Source organism: Emydura macquarii, unplaced genomic scaffold (genome assembly GCF_026122565.2).
Source record: "Emydura macquarii macquarii isolate MOO-44397 ecotype Brisbane River unplaced genomic scaffold, CSIRO-AGI_Emac_v2 contig_1790, whole genome shotgun sequence".
Taxonomy (NCBI): domain Eukaryota; kingdom Metazoa; phylum Chordata; order Testudines; family Chelidae; genus Emydura; species Emydura macquarii.
Window position 1 is genome coordinate 16107067 of NW_027131927.1, and position 16170 is coordinate 16123236.

The 16170-nt window shown below is 38.0% G+C and overlaps 1 protein-coding gene across 2 annotated transcripts in view; it reads left to right on the plus strand.

The window, feature by feature from the left end:
- Positions 1–14759, plus strand: part of G3BP2 (G3BP stress granule assembly factor 2) — a 45208-nt gene extending 30449 nt beyond the window's left edge. Inside the window, exons 7-12 of one of the 2 annotated variants that reach the window (XM_067556984.1) lie at positions 982–1162; positions 2124–2222; positions 6652–6754; positions 10140–10268; positions 10501–10619; positions 11390–14759. In XM_067556984.1, the coding sequence (XP_067413085.1) occupies positions 982–1162; positions 2124–2222; positions 6652–6754; positions 10140–10268; positions 10501–10619; positions 11390–11662 (904 nt within the window). In that variant the 3' untranslated portion in view covers positions 11663–14759. The remainder of the gene's footprint in view (positions 1–981; positions 1163–2123; positions 2223–6651; positions 6755–10139; positions 10269–10500; positions 10620–11389) is intronic. The other variant, XM_067556985.1, reaches the window with a different exon arrangement.
- The last annotated feature ends 1411 nt before the right edge of the window (positions 14760–16170 follow it).

A 16170-nucleotide genomic window follows, 5' to 3' on the forward strand; every position in this document is an offset into this window, starting at 1 on the left:
GGACTACATTTTTTTCAAAAGAGCTCTGCTCCCATTTAGGCACCAAAATATCTGCCCCACTTTCTCAGAAGAGCTCAGGTGTTGGATGCTGAGCTCTTTTGAAAATCTGTCTCTAAGTATGTCATTGGGGGCTGGGTATTTATGAAAATGCCTTTTATTTAGTTGCCTAAGTGGGAAGAATCTCATCTGGAAATCTAGCTGTAAGTGACTGGCCCAAGGATACATAGGGAAATATGACACTGTTGAGAATTGAACTCAGATCTTAGTCCTAATCCAGTGTCTTAACCGCAAGGCTATTCTATGTTTCATTAGTCTTAATTAGGCCCGTAGTGCCACCTTTTCAAATATTTATCTTAATAGGGGGTTGTACAGGTATAATTGACTGGAATTTGACAAACAATGATCTTCATGTCCAAGAAGGAAACTGTTCCCTTTCTCAACTGTCTACTCTTCTGGGAGTGAAAAACAGTGAACATATTTGAGGTCATGTCATTTTTACACTGAGCACACCCAGAGCAGAAAAATAAGGTGCCATTTTTTACTCTAGAATAGAATTATGCTTAAGACTTTTGATAACTAGCTTTTTTGAACACACAGTGGGATGGGAACTACAAATTTAAATGTGTATAGTCTACACAAGCACCATTCACAGCCCTAGTTTGCTGGTGTTCTTGTCAGAACTGTGTCTAGTCACTTACAAATACCCATTCCTTGAAGATGATACATGTATAATGTGGGCTTGATACCATTCACATTGTAGCTAATGGTAAAATTCATTGTGCCTTCATCTAAGACTACAATCTGGCTTTGTGTGCAACTAAAGGTAGGGATAAAAGTAGTTTTCTGCCTATGCTGTAAATGTACGGAATGGCATGGTAGGAAGTTTGAAAGCCTATTTGGGGAAAAAAATTGCAGGTTAGCAAAACTCAATAGTAAGTGTCTTGTGCTTTATGTTGAACAAAATGCCTCTGATTATTCTAGTAATGGAATGGAGGAGCCTTTGGAAGAATCATCTCATGAGCCTGAGCCAGAGTTGGAATCTGAAACAAAAGCAGAGGAGCTGAAATCTGAAGTAGAAGAAAAGAATCTTGAAGAGCTAGAAGAAAAGTCTCAGTCACCACCTCCCGTAGAACTTGTTTCTCTACCACAAGAACCACCAAAGGTTAGTTAAATTTTAACTTTGTACATATTGATAAAGATAGTAATCCAAAACATTGACTCTTCAATTTTATGCTGAAATGTGAACTTTTCTCAAGTGTCAAACGTATAGATTTTTCGTGTCCTGCTGTTTGAACCACAAAACTAAAGTTCACTTGTCAAAAAGATTTTTAACATTAATGTGATCTTTAACTGTTGTACAAATTATCTGTTTTAATGTAGTGCTCTGCTTATGAAGTGTGCATGTGGGTGGTTATGAGCTTAAACCTTTTAAATGTAGTTAGATGTAAAACATCTAAATGAATTTAAGTGGGAGTCTCTGCCCTTTAAAATGAAAGGAATTACCTTTTTATCTGCAGGATGATTAGAAGTGTAGTTGTAAAAATTCATCTGAGGGTTTTAACTGTCTCCCTAGTAGATGGGATGCCGTATTTCCAAAAAACCATGCGCAGTCTGGTATGGTTAGTCCCACTTAGTTTGGAAGATGGGCGGAGGGGGAAGCACATAGAACCTGAGTAGAGGTCACTTACTTCAGCATGCAGGTCTTCAGTACTGTTGGTCCTTGTCTCTTTTCCTATTTAGCTCTAACTTCCAACTTCCACTTTCTGTCTTCAGAAGACAAATTTAGGATAAAAAAACTTACCCTGTAGCCGTTATGATTTTGTCTATCAACTTGTCATTTGGAAAGCGGTGGTTTGGGGGCAGTCAGAGAACTGGGGTTCAGTTAGGTAGTGTACCTGAGTACAGTACTTGCTCCACACTGTTGGAGAGATTGGACAGTTGCAATTGCAAACCCTTCAATATCTGTCTCTTATTGGCATTGTTTGTTTATATTTGTAATCCTGGTACAATGATTACTGACAGTTTAGATGTGAATCAAAATATATTTTCAGCAGACTAGTTTCCCTCTAGGAATGTCAGTGGTTTGCCATGATTAGTAGCCTAGGTTTGTTGCATTTCTGCAGGCTTTCTCTTGGGCTTCAGTGACCAGTAAAAACCTGCCTCCTAGTGGTACTGTTTCTTCCTCTGGAATTCCACCCCATGTTAAAGCACCAGTCTCACAGGTAATCAATCTGTGAACTCCTTGGATTGTCTCATTACCTCTGCACCTACTTTAGTCTTTAAACTAACAGATCAAATTGTAATGACTTAAATTGCACAAGTTCACTATGTCTTAAATGTTAATGACTTACTTTAATGTCACAATTAAAAATTAATTAAAAGGCACAAACACATAACAGGTGAGAGTTCTGGGTGGCGGTGAGAGTTAAATCTGTTCACGTGTAATCAAGGAATGACATTCCCAAATTTTCTGACATTCTGTTATGTTTGTAAGGTTAAAAGCAACAGTTATTTTTTGTAGTATGTACTGTAGGGATCATTCATTGCCAGAACTACCAATCCAGTTACCCTGCCAGTGGGAAAGGAAATTGTTCCTTTTGAGAAAGGAACAGAGCCTTGCCTACTGAGGTGAGGTTTCTCTGCAAAAAGAAATATGTACACTCAATTATATATTTATATGGATTAACTGTACCGCTGTGGAACCCTGTACCAACTTATGACTGTGAGAGGTGGGAGGGTTCACCTTTTCTTGCCAGCACAATGGTCTCTTCCAAATCCCAGATTTTTTTTTTTTTTTTGTGACAGGGTGATAGTATATGTCATTGGTATCCCAAAGACCAGAGGAAATACCTAGTCAGTGGGAAATTCCTAGAGAATTTCATTGTCCTCAGCATATCCAAAAATGTACTTAAAATAAAGGGGTCAATTTTGAAAATGTTAATGTTCTATAGTAATGTGTTACGTAAGCACACTATTGTAGCTCACTTCTAAACTTCAGTGGGCCACAATTTTTTCAGTAGGACAATTCAGATACCATTCTTGTCGCAGCTGCTCCTACCACCAGTTTTCTCTCCATTTTACTGTCTCATTTTGCTGAGGAAACTGGCTGGGATCACCATTCTGCTTGCTGCACATTAAATGCTTGTGCTGCCTTCTCCTTGAAACGGTTGTCATGGAAATTGGACTCCTGCTTTGTAATGACTAGGAAAACCTGGTTAGTTTTAAACTGCCATGTAAGTGCTTTGAGCAGTGAGGGGATAGTAAGCAGTCAAGGCAACCACTCTTGTTTGCACAGAACAGTGAGCTTGTTCCTATGCGGAATCCAAAAGCTGCTTCCTTGTGCCATTTCAATTTCAGTTTAGAGAGCGCTCTAAACTGTGCACTTTTATTTTATTTGAGCACTTTGAATTGTTTATATTTGTCGTCAAGATCCAGACCATCCAATCTAGCTTTTCATTGTCCCCTTCATCTTTCTCTATACAGTTTATCAATGGCAGAAGGCATGTCATGTTTAGTTTCCTTTCAGTGGGATTCTATGTTCAAGTAAGTTTCCAGATAGAACCAAAGCAGGCTTTTAAGGCAAGGTCTTAACTCTATTTGTCTCTTTTGGGAAGTAGATGGATAAATCTCTCTCCAGACTCTGTGTTTCTTCAATCAGTGTGTGGAGGGTTGGTGGGAAAGACAGTTTCTTTTTATTTAGGAGGTGTTTTAAAGCATTAGCATTTTCTTTTCTCTGTCTTTTTTCAGGCTATCATTATCACAATTACTCGTTTTTACACAAGCATAGCGTCCCATTTGGATTGTTTAGATTTTTTTGCAAGCCCCACAATTAACTTTCAAATGAAGCACTAATTATGATTCCATATCTTTTTTTAAAGAGGCAGCAATTAATGAGTACCATTTTAGATTAAGACTAATTACTTCTGTGACCATTAACTATTATGGGACTGGTCATATTCAGCCTGTAGTACCCAGACATTGTGTCCCCTTCCTTCTAATTTGTGTTCAGAAATAAATGTTGAATATCCATCTAGGGAGTAACCTAGGTCTTGTCTTCACCGCGAAGAAATAGATATATATATATATATTTTTTAACTGCAGGGTAACTAATGCGCATGAACTACCCCAAGGTTTAAAAAAAAAAAAAAAAAAAAACCACAATGAAGGCTTGGCATTTCAGTTGCACCACAAAGCAAACTCATCTGTGGTTGAGTTTGCTTTGTGGTGCAACTGAAGTGCCAAGCCTTCATTGTGGTTTTTTTTTTTTTTTTTTTTTTTTTTTACCTTGGGATAGCTCATGCGCATTAGTTACCCTGTGGTAAAAACACATCTTTTCTTAGCAGTGAAGACAAAGACCTTAAATGTAGTCAGACCTTCCATTTGAGTTGAAGCTGTGATTACCTACCAAGGAAAGGGATTAAGTAGTCACTAACTTGTATTTAATTTGGAAATTCTGAGAGTTCAAATTAGTGCTGCTTTGATGACTGATGCTGTTGTTGCCTTCCTGTTTCCAGAACAAACCTTAAAAGCTTTTCAAACTGTAATATGCCTTCTTCCTCTTGAGGACATATATACCAGGATATCTGGCTGAGATTTTTCTGAGTATTCTAAGGATGAAGAGTTAATATCTTTCTAGACAGATCAGTGTCATTTTATAGTTCCAAGGGGAGAGGGATGTATCCCCTCTCTCAGGCATGCTGTAGAAATATTCTTCTGTGGCTTCCAGTGTAGTTCCTGCATTTTCCAGGAAACAAGGATCTGAGCTCCTTCATCACTAGGGAAATTGGTGGTTGGAACAAGTAGCTCTCCGTTCCAAGGGCACTAATAACCCCTCTCACAGTTTGGTAGGATGCTAGCTCGCAGGAGTTCATATCCTCTCCAGTGTTGCCCGGAGAGCTTGGACGCCTTAATTTTGAGGTGTGCAAAAATTGAGGCACTGTATGTCTTTTGCTGAAGAAGGCTGATAATTTGGTATTGCTGGCCTATTTATCAAAACTCTCACACTGCTGTCTAGTTAGGTTGGCCCTCCACGGTGGTGGGCAGATACACTCCTTGTTGTGTAAGTAGGCATCTGAGTTAATGATTTAGCAGATACTGTCTTAGTTTCTCTTGAGACCCCAAAGAATGAAATCGCATAACTTTGTAAGCTTTCCTGAGGAAAGGGTAGCTTGCTGAAATTAGGGGAAATAATGTAACTGTGGTGATAATTAGGAGCTACAAAGGCAATGAGCTGATTTTGTTTGTGTAACGTTTTTATGCATTAAAACTTCAGGAAAATAAAATATCCTGATGGTGCTATTGTGGTGCAAGAGGAGATGCCAGAGCTATCCTCAGACAAGCTTTTATTCATTTTTTCCAAATTCTCATAATTAAAATGTTCTGTGTGTTTATTTAAAAAAAAAAAAAAAAAAAAAAATTAGGGGAAGCAGCTGGTCAGGACCACTTGAGTGATAGGAAGGGTGAGAAGTTAACCTTCAGTGTAGTATTTGGACACTTATCCTCACCTAATAGGCAATCTTTCCCAGAAAGACTTCTCTGAGCACAAATATTTGGGGTAAGTCACCTAGTGTAAGCAGTTTGAGTTACCAACTGAAAAGTGATAGGGAGATGGTGAAATCCCTCCTTAATGGCAGTTGCTTTTGAACTGTCGAATTCATGCGAGCGTGCGTATGATGCCTGTGACTGTTCCTTTAGTGTAATAACACCCTTTTGAGACCCTGCTGATAGAAATGTTGGTCTTTGTGGAGGTAGCGTTTGTTTGGCTGGTACAAGTGAATTGAATGCTTTTAGATAGAAATTGCTGCTACAACTAACGCACAGTAAATTTTCAAAGTCACAACTTTTTTGTTCTGTAGCTTCCTCCTCCCCCCCCCCCCCCCTTTTTTTTTAAAGGCAGTTTTTGTATGCAGAAGCTGGAGAAAATTTTGCATTTTTTTTAAGGGCTCAAAGTGTGAATTTTTGTGGATAGTGAGACAGTTTCTATGCGATCCCATGTACTTACGTCTGGCATAGAGAAAGCAAAGGAAAAGGAAGATGTCTAACTGTAGGAATATTTACCTAAGAGAGTTTCTCTTAACCTTCTCCCATAAGGAGATCTGTATTTAGAGATTTGTGAACTTGCTTTCTTTTACTGTTGTTGTGTGACTGTTACTTGTAGTTAATGTGTATTCTGGAAGAAGAATCCAGGAAGACAGTAACTAATTCCTTTCCTCCCATACATATTAATCTGGGCCTAGTCTGTGCAGTACAAGATTGGCATGGGAAATGTTGCAGAAATGTCTGTTTTGGTTTGATTTCTGCATATTTCTTTTGTATCAGTTTTGGGCACCTTCATACTTAAAATTCTGTGCCTAGTCAGTTGCAGATAATTCCCTCTAGTAATGTCCTGGGGCAAAATAAGGTTAGCAAGAGAGCTTACTCCCAATTCTAAGAGGTTTGTGTTCTCTCCCTGCTGACAGAGAAAGGCAAGCCCTGCAGTCCTGGATTGGTACAGAGGAATTTGTAGAACATTTTCATGTATTCCCAAACACTCTTCACGTGGATCTGTATCTTCCAGAATTGTTGCTGTGCATGCTACTGATATGTTTACTGCTTTTATTTCAGCTTCTCTTTTGTATAAGGTGTTTAACAGTGTGCATTCTCTTGTTTCAGCCAAGAGTTGAAACTAAACCTGAAGCTCAGTCTCAGCCACCCCGTGTGCGTGAACAACGACCAAGGGAGCGACCGGGTTTTCCACCAAGGGGACCGAGACCAGGTAAACTCTTCCTTATCATAGTTCATTGTACAAAGATGAGAACTTGCGTATCTGTCGTCTTTGGGTTTGAAAGGATACTTCCTGTGGTTGTCTGGTACAGGAAATCCTACACCAAACAGACCTCTGGTCCATCTTGTTTAATGTCCTGCCTCTAGTACTGGCTTATACCAGATCTTTAGGAAAGTGAAAATCCTTTTATTCTCTGCAACTAGGGGCGGAGGGAATGCATGCTTTCCTGAGTCCTATTTAGTGACCAGTTGCTCTGAAGCATGAGGATCATCCCTATCCCTATAATTGCTAGTGTTTTTTATCTAATCTTTTTTAATATTCCAGAGTTATTTGCTCCTATCATGCATCAAGGAACTTCCTCTGATTGCTTAATGCTGTTCAAAAACTCTTGTCTTGAGGCTAAAAGTTGATTGCTTCTTAATTTTGAATGTCCTCTAATGATTGTTGAACAGAGCAAATGGGAGCAGTTAAATGCCTTCCATTATCTCTTACAATGTGCTTCTTTCTGAACAAAATCTCTTTGATCATGCATAAGGCTGCAAGTCTGTAACAGAAGTCGTGGAAGTCACTGATTTTGTGACTTCCGCAGCTGCAGCAGATGGTGTGGCTATCAGAGCTGCTGCACTGACTGCTGCTGGAACAACCCTGGAAGCAGCTAAAATTGTCATGGGTATTTTCAGTAAAAGTCATGGACAGGTCACAGGCTATGAATTTTTTTTATTGCCCTTGACCTGTCCATGACTTTTTTACTGAAAATGCCCAGGACTAAATTTTAGCCTTAATCATGCATCACGTCATGCCAAATGCCATTCATTCTATTGTAGCTTTTCTCTGGACATACAGCCATAATACTGTGCTGTCTTTGAGATGGTGTTATCTCTCAAATACTGCTCAGTTTTTGCTGTCTCATTTATATCTATCAATTTATAATATAAAGCAGTCATCCTAATATATCCCAGTCAACTCTTGATCATTCAGTATCCATCTTTGAGCTGTGCACAACATCTTAATCTGTTCATGGAGACACCCCTCAAAAGTTTTGTGTATAGTTTAATGTATGTTAACTTGCAGTTGTGAACACTGTAGTAGTGTACAATGGGTGAATGACTTCTTGAATTTTAGTACCCAGAGGTGAAATCCTAGGGTCTGGCAAAGATCAAGTTAAATGATTGACCTGTTTCTTTAAGAGGTCCTCTCTGCAACTTGGAACAATAACTTCTCTGATCAAAGGCCCAGAATTAAATGTTGCAGATGAGTTTAGGGCTTTTATACAAGAGAACTTTGCACTTGTTTTTAATGTTGGGTGGAGTTTTGAAACTGTTTTAAGTGAAGGCATAGACCAGACAACAGTTCTCAAAAGTGACTTAAACAAGTGCAGTTCAGGTGTAGTGGAAGAAAGCCTTCCTGAAACAGAGTTGAAACACAGTAGTAAAAAAGCTTGTTCTGTCAGCTGCCTAAGGAAAAATAAGATGTCAAAATTCAGGATCCAGTGCATTTAAAACTTAATTAAGATATCTAATACATAACCATAATCTATAGGACCTATCCTGTGCTGTTTAGCTTTTGCTGCCAGAACTAGCAAACACAAATGCCACATACTAATTGTGGCTGGTATAACAAGAAAGTAAAAGCTAAGTTAACTTCAAGCTGCAATAAAAACATGAACTAATCCAAATCAGAAAAAAACAAAGCTAACAGAGAGACTTCATTTTCAAGCAAAAGGGTATTGTATGCAATAAGGAAAATAAACTTTAAGGTTGTTTAAGGATAGTGTCACTTATTCTTGGATATCTGATTCAAGCACTACAGTGCTAACACTGAGAAGTTGCTTAAATACCAAAAAAAAAAAAAGTTTGTCCTCTGAATTCCCCTTATATACAAAATGCAGTGAGAACCATCTGATCTGTATTAAAAAAAATTCTACAACAATCCAGCAAGGTTCTGTAAAGCAGATCAGGGAGGGGAAGTTTTTCAAGACTTCACTGCCATAAATTGTTGAAAAAATGGGAAGGGATAATAAACTTTGTGTCCCATCATAAGATGCAGCGTCAGACAATGCCCTAGTAATGGGATATGGGGTAAGATTTTTAGATCTCCCACTAGTTCAAAATTATATTGCATTCATGGGTATAATAAAAGCATTCAAATATTACAGTACAATGGGAATGCCTTCACTGTTGGTCCTATCTTTTTTACAGTTCAGTAGACAAATATCAGTGAGCTTTTATATGACAGTATGGGTTATGTCTGTTTAAAGCAGTCTGAAGCCATAAATTAATATACATTATAGTGGGGCTGAAGTGGAGTAGTTATGGCAGTCTTGCCATCACTAATAGATAACACAACATTTAACTTTCAAAGCTGTACTCCTCCTTTGAACAGTCATGATGAAAGAGGAGGGGTAGAAGTAATGGCTGAAAACATACAATAAATGGTAACTTTTCTTCAGTTCATTTGAAAGCTGACTAGAAATATCTTAAATGGCTAACTTTTAACTTGGGGTAAGGTGGTGAATTTGTTTGAGACTCCGTAAAATAATACAGACAACCTATCATAAACTTTAAGCTTTCCTTACTCTTTAAGAAACTCCCATGGGTGTTCAAAGTAGGCTATTGTTTAATATCTTTTTCAATGTACTGTTTCAGTTTTGGGGTAGGAGTGAACAGTTCTTAAGGTAACTTACATTTCCAAAGGTACAATGAGAGGTGCACATTCATTTAAAAAACTCCTGGTGGACAGTGTTGACCACTGCTTTCAATGGGAGTGTTTCAAAGATAGAGTAGTTGGAGTTATGAGGTATGCTTCATAGGTTTTATTTTGATGTATGAAACTATTTGGATCTCCGCTCCCAATGAATATATGTTGCGGTTTTGGTGATATGGACAAAGGAGTTAACTGATGGTAATGTTAGCAGAGAGGCCAAAGTCTCACTGAGCATGTAGATAGAATTACGTTCTTACACCTGGAGTTGTTCCCTCCAGGTCAGGATTGAGATTCATTGCTGAGGAAGCTTGCACAGCTGCTGCCAGTGCTGTATAGTCTTTAGGTAAGTTGCTGCAGCTGTCAGTTCAGTACTTCTTGTGAAGATAAAAAGCACCTGAGGAAAACTTTAGGTATATTATGTTGGAAAGAACATAGTTGAGTGATATGGCTTGTATGTGAAGCAAACAAGAAGCTTTGATAGCACAATTAGAGAATTAAACTTTTAAAGGCACTAAATATGCATGCCTTCCCCAGCAGAAAATAGCTGAAGATGAAGGGTGAGGAATGGCTCAAGGGAAGGAACTGAAAGCTGATCAGGGTGGTGCTAGATGGACTTCTCAAATTGTCCAGTACAAATCCTAAAACTGTCTGCTTTTGTTTTGAATGGACACAGGTCGAGGAGATATGGAGCAGAATGAATCAGATAATCGTCGAATAATTCGTTACCCGGACAGCCATCAGCTCTTTGTTGGCAACTTGCCCCATGATATTGATGAGAATGAACTGAAAGAATTCTTTATGAGTAAGTGATGGGCTTTTAAATAGTTTGAAATTCATCTACTGGGTCTAAAAGATGGAAGTGAAGCTTCAACCACTGAACATGGTATATGTTAACATTCTAAAAACAAAGTAACAAACTTACATACTTTAATATTATAAGACACTTTTGGGGATAACTAAAACAAATAGGATTATTGCTGGGCTTACAATATATTAAAATTTGCATAATTTGTTTTTGTATTGTGCTTTCACAGGCTTTGGAAATGTGGTGGAACTTCGTATCAATACCAAAGGAGTTGGAGGAAAACTACCAAACTTTGGCTTTGTGGTATTTGATGACTCTGAGCCAGTCCAGAGAATCTTAGTTGCAAAAGTAAGTTTGGCCAAGTAGCATTTGCACATTTGTCATAGTGATGGAAGTAATATCACTAAAACATGAATGACACCGTGTCCTTGGTTCTTGCTGCTCTTCACCAGTGTTCGGATTTCTCCTCTGATCACTGATTGAGGACCAGTGCTTAGAAAAACTTTAATTTCATGGAACATTTATATTCCAATAGGGTGTTTCTAGCCTATTCTGGTTTCCCACTTCAATTCTGTTCTTTAGAAGTTGCTGTCTCCTGATGGATGCTTGTAAGCTTAAAAACTGAGTTCCAAGCTTCTGAACAGCACTGCTTTCATCACTAAATCATAGATCATGAGATTTGTCAAGGGTGCAAACTAAACTTGAACTCAAGTGCTGGGACTGGAGGAAAAAAAATTGCATAATTTCCAGGTCCAATATACCTAACTTCCATAGGGACGGCAAATTTTCAGTCCTAATAGTTTGAGAACTGAAAGTAAAATTGCTACTCCTGCAGTTTAGCAGTGGTTCTGTGGCACTGATTATAGCAAGTTTCAGAACTTTTAAATTCCTTGCCTAATCAAAGTATTTTACTAATTTATTAGTGTGCTAGGGTCTCTACAGATATTGTAGGGTTACACGTTTCAGGTAACACACTGTTAGTGAAATTTGGCTTTAAACTATGTACAACTGCACGGCTAACGACAGTGCCATGACACACTGTTTCCATTCATTTTATATAGCTGGGACTTTGTGAAATTGTGACTAATTTTGCCTTGTAAACATTTTCCCATTCTAAGCCCATTATGTTTCGAGGAGAGGTGCGCTTGAATGTAGAAGAGAAAAAAACAAGAGCTGCCCGTGAAAGAGAGACCCGAGGTGGTGGTGATGATCGTAGAGAGATTCGACGCAATGATAGAGGGCCTGGGGGTCCTCGTGGAATAGTGGGTGGTGGAATGATGCGGGACCGTGATGGAAGAGGACCTCCTCCCAGGGGTGGCATGGCACAGAAACTTGGCTCTGGAAGAGGAACCGGGCAAATGGAAGGACGTTTCACAGGACAACGTCGCTGAAATCCTCCACTGTTGGCAGACAGTCTTGGCAGTGGTACATTATTCGTCGTGTTTGCATTCTTGTTAATTTTTTTGGCTTTGGAATGTGACACAGCCTTTTTGATCATTTCTTTGATGTGAAAAGCATCCTTTGGTTACCAGTTAAATTGAGGTGGACATGCTTTCCCAAATTTCACAACAGGAGTCACACTGTTAATTTATAAATTTAGACTTGGAGAATTAAGAACAGAGAAATGACCATAAAACTATCTGCAACAAAAGTGGACTAAAGGACATGCCCAATCGAATTCAGGTCCTTTCAGTCAAAAACCCTCTGCTGCACATTTTGTGTAAGTGTTACTATTTCTGCTTATTACTGTTGGAAACGCAGTTAGTGCAATCTGTGCAATTGGAGAAGCTTGCCTTTTTTCTTTTAGAACACTTGGCTCAAAACAAACTAACTTGTGTTTTATGCACTCATCAAAATGCACTAATGGGTACTCTAAACTCATTTACATTGACATCTACAAGAGACATCAGGAAAAAATCCTTCATCCTCTTTTTCAGACAGAATAGCATGTGAAATGATGCGGGCATCTGATCTGCTTGCTGTGACCAACATGTACACACACAAACCTTAACAAGACTACAAATATTCCAGAAGGAAACCATTTAGTTGTAAACTAAACACAATCCAGAACTTCAAAGTTATGATCCTGAGTACAAAACAAGTTTGATAACTCATATCTAAGATTTTTCTATCTGCCCCTCTTCAATACAGCAATGGCTGGCTGCTCAACACACTCCTCCTCCCCTTTCCCCATCTTTAAGTGTTGTACAGTGAATTGTCTTTACTGTATTTGAGTTCTCTAGTAATTTAATAAGCATGATGGTGCCTTCTATTAATACATCATTCCAGTCTTGCTGGTGATTTTGTACAGTATAGTGTATGAATTGCTGTGCTGCGAAGCCAAACAGCTGCAAAATGTTGAAAAGAAATCATTGAATTGTGTTTAAAAAAAAATTGCAGTATCTTTAAATCAGTAAAAGTTACTAGAATATCACTCACCTTGCTCTTTTATTAACAACTTTTGTATGGCTTTTTGTGGAGGAGTGGAAGGGAGGGAGAAGGCAACTGAGTAGTCTCCCAGATTTTTTTCTCTTAACAAATGTTGAATTTTATGGATATGAAGGTGAAATTTCAGTTACACTTCAAAAGTCAGCTAAGAACTCTACACGTCTGCCAACTTCTAAAGTATGCTCAGATCTATCGATCAAGGGTAAGCTTGTTAAATGACGATACTGCAATTTTCAGATAACAGAATAGCAGCTCTAAGTATTTGCATTTTCCTTTTTTTTTAAACTTACTCATTTTGCACAAATCGTTGAACTGATGTCGACACCCATCAGGCTCTGAACTTAAGGGAGACATCCTTTTTATGTATTTTTACTTGTAGATTCTTTAATTCTGTGAGAGGTTTGCTATTTCCGGATTACTGTCTGCCTAGATGCACATTCCAGTAAACTGCAAATGTAGCAAACAATACTATCTAACTCAGTGCTGGAGAGTTCAGCAAGCGCCAAGCTCTGATGCTTCAGGAGGGAGGAGGTGAAAGTGTGACCACTTAAAAGCTGCTTCTAAGCATGGAAGACCTCATCACATTGCAATAGTAGCAGATATGGCATAGTAGCAATTTGTTTCTGGACTGTGCAACCATTTGTGGTTTTCTAGTAAGCCGGAAGATGTTGCACATGTTTGTTTCTGATGTATTAGGCAAAGCGAGATTGCATCTGACTGTTTTTCCCCAAAACTTGAGGTCTTCCATGTTTGATGGCAAGTCTTGCACTATTTCCATATATTTTCTGGGACACATTTCACAGTTACCATTCTTATATTTTAGTTTTTTTATGTTACTCTTGCATTTTCAAATGTTACCTGGAAACATAGTACTTGAATGCCTCACCACAAAACATAACTTGACTTAAGTTTGAAGCGTTTGGTCAAACTGCTGTCTTCAGTAAGTAGTTTGTGTAGCTTCTTTAAATTTTAATGCTATGGTATCGCCCTGCCACCTTCTAAATTGTTATGGCAAATGGCACTGGGAAAAGTCACGAAGTGTAACTGACAATTAGAAGAGCTATTGAGCCATTCAGCTTTCTGACTTGCTTCTTGTTTAAATGCCATGAAATCAAGATAATGGAACATCATACCCAGAAGTTTACATGGTGATTGTTCACCTACTGTACTGTGGACTCTTAATGTTCTTGTCCCTCTTTCAGTAAATGTACCTCTTAAAGCAAAGTAACGGATTCATTGACCATTACTGTTAGTTGCTGATTTATGGATGGTGGTGGTATTCTATCATTACGATCCTATTTCAACAAATTTGGCTTACCATCTTGGCTTTAGTAGGTATAAAAGACAGTGGATTACCATCTTTATTGCTGTAATGTGTTAAGCATTATATGCTAGTAAAATCTAGTTAATTGTTGCAGGTGGAAAGTATTTTTACTTTTAAGTTTCCATTTTTGAATGTGTTTTGACTAAACATACCAATAAACTACTGATGTCTGCAGCATTTATCAATGTCCCTAATTCTCTCTTGAATGTAGATCTGTTCTGGCATAGCATTATTTCAGATCGTACTGTGTAAAAACCAATTTAAAAAAAAATGCATTCCTCAGAGTGAGAGAGGCTCAAAAGATACTCCCCGTACTCACATGTCGTATGCTTCAGTAGAAACTGCTCACCTAAGTAAAGCAATCAAGATTTGGTTCATTGCACTATGTATAATCCTATAGCAATGGGGCTTTTTGAGCAACATGAAACAACTGTTAAGTTTGTGATTGACTGGTCTGTGAATGCCTGCTAGTTCCTCTAACAAGAAAATCAGTCCTCAGTTTTCAGCTCGCAGTGAATAATTCGAGCATTTACCCATTTTTTGTTTGTCACATAAGTAAATGTCAAGAACAAATTAGGTTTGCTTTGTTCAACAGCGGTAGCAAAAATTGTTGCATTAATTACAAGTTTGTCCATCTGATGCTAACTACTGTTGTCAAATGTATTCAACTATTTCCTGCTGCTAAAGGTGATTAAAGGGTGGATGATGGATTATTACCTGGCACTTGTTTAACTCCTGATATCTGAACTAAAATCTCTCTACAGGTTTTACACAGTTCAGTCTTTGTATCCCTGTATGATAAGTTAACTCTTCAGTACTGGAAGAACTCTAAAATTATTCAAACTGGTAAATGTAGTTCAAATCAGGATGAAGACTGTAGTCACTAAACAGTACTAAGTGACACCAGAAAAAATGTTCTTTTGCGGGTGTGGGGAAGGCAGATGTTTAAAAAACACTTAAAAATAAAACTTCAACTGGACTAGATATCCTTGGTACTGACTGCACTATCACTTATTCTATGGTGAGGTTGGGTGCTTCATTTTTACATTGCATGATCCTTCCTCTTCTGGCCTCAACTCAGATTGCCGGATGCTGGCCATGCCTGTGTTAATGTCAACTTTTCTTTTTTGGGAATGATTATCCATATGAAAGAATTGGGTCTGTTTTTTTTGTTTTTGTTTTTTTTTTTAAATGCTCTTAATGCTGTAGTAAAGCAATGAATTTATCATTGTAGTTGCATATATAGAAGTCTCATCTTGATTTTGCTACTGGTAACAACTCCTTGTGTTGTATGCTGGGGTTAAATGTGCAGAGTGTAATGTCTTGACTGACTTTTTTTCATAACAGGAATATCTGAAACTAATCAAATTTAATTTAATTGCTAATTAAATTTAGATGCTTGAATTCAATTATACAGTAAAATTACTTAATATGATCCTCATGCACTCAGAATTTGTGACCAACCTTAAATATTGTTCTGACAGGTAATAGCCTTGTGCTTCCTGGCATCTTTTTTTTTTTTTATATGAAGGAAAATCCTGCCATCCAAAGGCTTAAAACAGAAAAGCAACGTGAAAGTTCTTGCTGGATATTAAAATTCTGGAGGTTTGTGTATACAGACTTCTGATTCGTTAGAGATGGGGAGAGGCAGAAGAAGCAGATATTTGCTAAACTTGGAAGACAGAGAAGAGCTACCATGATATGCAGGGTCGAGTTTCCAGTCTAACATGACATACAGTAAGGTTCAAAAGGGGGGAAAAAAAGCCAGTGTCTTGTCATATACTGAAGCTGGTAGAGCAATGTAATGTTAAAACTCTATTTGGATATTATTCTGACTTTGCCCATCAATTTGCACAGACTAGTTCACTTTGCAAGGATGAAATGAAACCATTTTTTCCAGAGAAATATATATATTCCTAACAGTCAGCAGTAGCTGCTGTGCTTGCTGTTGAAAACAAAAATTAAGCCTTCTCTCTTAGAATCACTACTTCTGTAAGATGGCTTGTGGGTATGTTTCCTTGTGAGAAACATAAGGAAGCAGCTGAAATATGCAAGATTGAATATTTATCAAAGTGTTTTTGGTAATCTGCCAACTACAGAATGCTTAGACTGCACCAACGTAGCATT